A 5,000-nucleotide genomic window follows, 5' to 3' on the forward strand; every position below is an offset into this window, starting at 1 on the left:
TGCTGCTGCTGCTGCTGCTGAGCGCGGGGACGGAGAGGACGCGGGCGTTGAGGGCGGCTCTGCTGGCGGCGGCAAGGCCGCGGTGGCCACGCGCTGCGGCTGCTGCTGCTGCTGCTGCTGCTGCTGCTGCTGCTGCTGCTGCTGTGCTGCAGCAGCCAGCAGCTGGTGCAGAGCATGCGCTAAGAGACGGCCCCACAGGACGTCTGGCTGCGGGCAGTGAGTGAACGTGGCATCCACCACAGCTTGAGCAGCAGCAAACCTGCAGCAGCAGCAGCAGCAGCAGCAGCAGCAGCAGCAGCAGCAGCAGCAGCAGCAGCAGCAGCAAAAAAGGTGCACCGGCCGCTTGGCTTGCAAGTGCTGCACATTATTTGAGAAAGCACCAGCACGAGCAGCAGCAGAAGCAGCAGAAGCAGCAGAAGCAGCACCAACAGCAACACCTGCAGCAGCAGCAACAGCAACAGCAGCAGCAGCAGCAGCAGCAGCAGCACACCAGTTGGTGTCGGTGGTCCCCAAGTGCTGCATGAGCAGCTTGAGGGCGTTCATTGATGCTGCTGCTGCTCTTCCTTCAGAAGCAGCAAATGGCAAGACGGAGCAGAGTTCTCCAAACAGCAGCAAACTGCCCTTGCTGCTGCTGCTGCTGCTGCTGCTGCTGCTGCGCGCTGCTGCTGCTGCTGCTGCTGCGGCGGACTGGTGCCGCAGCGCGCCCTCGAGCGCCCGCAGCTGAGTGTCCGTCAGGCGGTGCAGCAGCAGCTGCTGCTGCTGCTGCTGCAGCGGCCGCTGCTGCTGCTGCACCTCAAAGACCCGCCGAGACGCCAGCAGCAGCAAACGGATGCAGCCCACAGCACAGCGAGGCACAGCATCGCGCCCCAGGGAGAAATCTGCAGCAGCAGCAGCAGCAGCAACAGCAGCAGCAGCAGCAGCAGCAACAGCAGCAGCAGCAGCAACAGCAGCAGCAGCAGCAGCGGCGGCGGGTTAAAGGCCGGTAAGATTGGCTGCAGAGATGCTGCTATTTCTTAATGCAACTCACTGCCAATTCTGGTGTCTCATGTAGGGTTTAGGGTTTAGGGTTTAGGGTTTAGGGTTTAGGGTTTAGGGTTTAGGGTTTAGGGTTTAGGGGGGGTTTAGGGTTTAGGGTTTGGGGTTAGGTTTGGGGTTTAGGGTTTAGGGTTTAGGGTTTAGGGTTTAGGGTTTAGGGTTTAGGGTTTAGGGTTTAGACCACTGCGAGAATAGTGACTGCGAAGGCCTCCAGGTGGCGCTTCACGAGGGGCAGTTTGGAAGACAGCGCAGCCAAACGTGGCGCGGTACTACGCGGACGCGAACGTAAACCGCCCGAGGCAGTATTGGGATTATAGGGAGGTTTGGGGTTTAGGGTTTAGGGTTTAGGGTTTAGGGTTTAGGGTTTAGGGTTTAGGGTTTAGGGTTTAGGGGGGTTTAGGGTTTAGGGTTTAGGGTTTAGGGTTTAGGGTTTAGGGTTTAGGGTTTAGGGTTTAGGGTTTATGCAGGGCGCGGGAAACACCCCCGCGTTGGTGAACAGTTTGTTGACTTCGCTGTGCAACATTTCGCCCTTCAGGGTTAGGGTTTAGGGTTTAGGGTTTAGGGTTTAGGGTTTAGGGTTTAGGGTTTAGGGTTTAGGGTTTAGGGGGTTTAGGGTTTAGGGTTTGGGGTTAGGTTTGGGGTTTAGGGTTTAGGGTTTAGGGTTTAGGGTTTAGGGTTTAGGGTTTAGGGTTTAGGGTTTAGGTTTAGGGTTTAGGGTTTAGGGTTTAGGGTTTTAGGGTTTAGGGTTTAGGGTTTAGGGTTTAGGGTTTAGGGGGGTTTAGGGTTTAGGGTTTAGGGTTTAGGGTTTAGGGTTTAGGGTTTAGGGTTTAGGGTTTAGGGTTTACTGGGCTGGAGCGCGAGGACGAAGAGGGCGTGAATGAGCTTTTTGAGGTGGGGGGGCAAGAAGTTGCTGCTGCTCTGCAGCAGCAGCAAAAAGAGTCTCTCAAGAGACACAAAGTCTTTGATTTGAGCAGCAAAGACCAGCAGCAGCAGCCGCGCAGCAGCAAAGCGGTAGCAGGAGCCGTTTGCTGCAGCCTGCAGCAGCTGCAGCAGCTGCTGCTGCTGCTGCTGCTGCTCCTCGTCCTCGGCAGGCTCCTGCTGCTGCTGCTGCTTCCTCCTTCTGGGCTGCTGCTGCAGCGGCTGCTGCTGCTGCAGCAGCTTCCGCTTGACGAGGAGGGCCGCGAGCTGCTTCTGCTGCTGCAGCAGCTGCTGCTGCAGCAGCAGCGTCTTGGGGTGCAGCAGCAGCCGCGTCAGGTGAGCAGCAGCAAACTCCGCCACAGAAGACACGCAAGAATAAGACAAACGAAGTGCAGCACGAAGCGGCAGCAGCAGCTTCTGCTGCTGCAGCAGCAGCAAGCTGCTGCTGTCCACTATGAACCGCAGCGCCGCCTTCTGGTCGCTGTCCGAGGGGCAGCAAAGCATTTCCACAGCTCTGCATGCAGCAGCAAATAAGAATTAATTAATTAATTAATTAATTAATTAATTAATTAATTAATTAATTAATTAAATTAATTAATTAATTAAATTAATTAATTAAATTAATTAATTAAAAACCTACAGAGAGAGCGCCGTGTCAAACGCGTCTTCGGCCTTTACCACCAGCTGCAGCAAAGGGTCCTCCTCCTCAGCAGCAGCAGCAGCAGCAGCAGCAGCAGAATCTGGCGCTGCTGCTGCTGCTGCTGCTGCTGCTGCTGCTGCTTTCCCATCTCCATTGCAGCCCTCTTTGCCCTCAGAGCTCTCAGCAGCAGCAGCAGCAGCAGCAGCATTTGTGGGCGTGTCTGCCGCTGCCTCCGCTGCTGCTTCGCACGCAGCTGCTGTTTGCTGCTGCTGCTGCTGCTGCTGCTGCTGCTGCAGCTGCAGCAGTCGCTGCTGCTTGCGCAGCTGCTGCTGCTGATACCTCGCCCTGAACTCGCCGTGTTCGTCTGCGAGCAGCAGCACGAAAGGCTGCTGCAGCAGCAGCTCCTGCTGCTCCTGCTGCTGCTGCTGCTGCAGCTGCTGCACAGCCTGCTGCAGTGCTGCTGTTATCACCTGCAGCGCCGCAGCGCGCACCAGCGAGCTTCTGTCCCGGACTCTTTCTGCTGCTGCAGCAGCAACAGCAGCAGCAGCAGCAGCAGATAAAATCCCTTTTTCCAGCAGCTCCCCCAGCACTTTTAAACACCAGCTGCGGGCTAGCGGCAGCTTGTCTTCGAGCCGCAGCAGCAGCAGCTGCAGCAGCAGCTGCTGCTGCTGCCCCCAGAAGCGGGCTTCCCGCGCCTGCTGCTGCTGCGGGTCCTTGCCTCCTTGCTGCTGCTGCTGCTGCAGCGCAGCAGCAGCAGCAGCAGCAGCAGGTGTGGAGTCTCCCTCGTCGCTGCTGTCTTCCTTCTCGGAGCCGTCCCAGCCCTCCGCGTTCCCGTTGCTGCTGCTGCGCCGCTGCGCTGCTGCTGCTGCTGCTGCTGCTGCTGCTCGTGTGTCTGCTGCTTCTTCTGCTGCACTGTGGGCTTTTATCAGCAGCAACTTGAGGCTTTCTAGAAGGGCCTTTCGAACGAGGTAAGGCTCAGCAGCAAAGAGCTGCAGCAGCTGCTGCTGCTGCTGCAGCCACGGCCGCGGCAGCAGCTCTGCTGCTGCTTCCAGTGCTGCTGCTGCTGCTGCTATGCCCTCCCGCTGCTGCAAAGTGCAGCAGCAGCCGGAGAACAGCACCAGCTGCTCTTTTAGCTGCCCCCCCAGCTCCAGCAGCAGCAAGCAGCAAAACAGTGACACGGGGGGCCCTTGGTCCTGAAATAAATAAATAAATAAATAAATAAATAAATAAATAAATAAATAAATAAATAAATAAATAAATAAATAACAAAAGAATAAGCTGCTGATGTCTCCGTTTGTTTGTTCGTGGAAGCGGGAGAATCGGGGGAAAAGGCGAAAAAACCCTAAACCCTAAACCCTAAACCCTAATTTAGGGTTTCTCACCAGGGAGGCGGCCACGCGAACCACTGCTGCTGCTTCCTGCTGCAGCAGCAAAGGCCTCAGAGGCTGCAGCCAAGGAAGGGTTTCTAAGGAGACACATTCGGCGAAGAAAGACTCCAGCTCTGCGCGCAAACCCTAAACCCTAAACCCTAAACCCTAAACCCTAAACCCTAAACCCTAGGCGCTGGGGGCTGCGCAGGGAAGCAGCAGCAGCAACGCGAGCTGCTAACAAACTAGAAAATAAAAAGATAATAAATATTTAAAATAAATTAAATTAATTATTTTTAATTAAAAATAATTAAAAATAAAAAAGAAAAAAAGATAAAAGAAATAATAAGAGAGACAAAAGACAAAGAGAGCTTTTTGCTGCTTGCCCTGCTCGAAGGGAACATCTGCAGCTTCTGTCTCTTCTGCTGCTGCTGCTGCTGCTGCTGCTGCTTCTGCTGCTGCTGCTGCTGCTGCTGCTGCTGCTGCTGCTGTGCCGTCTCCACTGTCTTCGTCTGAATCTGCACCTGGTTCTTCTTCTGCTGCTGCTGCTGCTGCTGCTGCTGCTGCTGCTGCCTGCTTCCTTTTGGCTGCTGCTGCAGCGCGCCGCTGCTGCAGCAGCCGCTGCAGCTGCTGCTCCAGCAGCAGGAAGAGACTCTTGAGGCCGGCCTTTGAGACAGCAGCAACAGCTGCTGCTGCTGCTGCAGGCAAGCAAGGCCTCTTGGCGCTGCTGCTGCTGCTGCTGCTGCTGCTGCTGCTGCTGTCCCGCTGCACCGAGAGACCCCGCAAGAAAATGCTCAGCAGCAGCTGCTGCTGCTGCTGCTCCCGCTGCAGCTCCTCCCCACTAGGCATTGTGTACAGCCTCCACACCGCTGCAGCAGCAAACCATTAGGGTTTAGGGTTTAGGGTTTAGGGTTTAGGGTTTGGGGTTTGGGGTGAAGGGCAAACTGCTGGCGAACTGGGGCTGCAGCGGATCAGCGGACGAAACGCTGTCAAGGCGTTAGGGTTTAGGGTTTAGGGTTTAGGGTTTAGGGTTTAGGGTT

At 55.8% G+C, this 5,000-nt stretch overlaps 1 protein-coding gene across 1 annotated transcript in view; it reads right to left on the reverse strand.

The window, feature by feature from the left end:
* ENH_00072200 (Condensin subunit, related) overlaps window positions 1-4,809 on the reverse strand; it is a gene marked incomplete at both ends in the record, with an annotated part of 8,239 nt that extends 3,430 nt beyond the window's left edge. Inside the window, 7 exon segments of the mRNA XM_013577578.1 lie at window positions 1-177; window positions 183-297; window positions 491-878; window positions 1,881-2,467; window positions 2,594-3,786; window positions 3,976-4,094; window positions 4,347-4,809. Coding sequence (XP_013433032.1) covers window positions 1-177; window positions 183-297; window positions 491-878; window positions 1,881-2,467; window positions 2,594-3,786; window positions 3,976-4,094; window positions 4,347-4,809 — 3,042 coding nt within the window.
* Between the last annotated feature and the right edge of the window lie 191 nt (window positions 4,810-5,000).

The sequence above is a fragment of the Eimeria necatrix genome, genomic scaffold (assembly GCF_000499385.1).
Source record: "Eimeria necatrix Houghton genomic scaffold, Enh_scaff709, whole genome shotgun sequence".
In the NCBI taxonomy this organism is placed as follows: domain Eukaryota; phylum Apicomplexa; class Conoidasida; order Eucoccidiorida; family Eimeriidae; genus Eimeria; species Eimeria necatrix.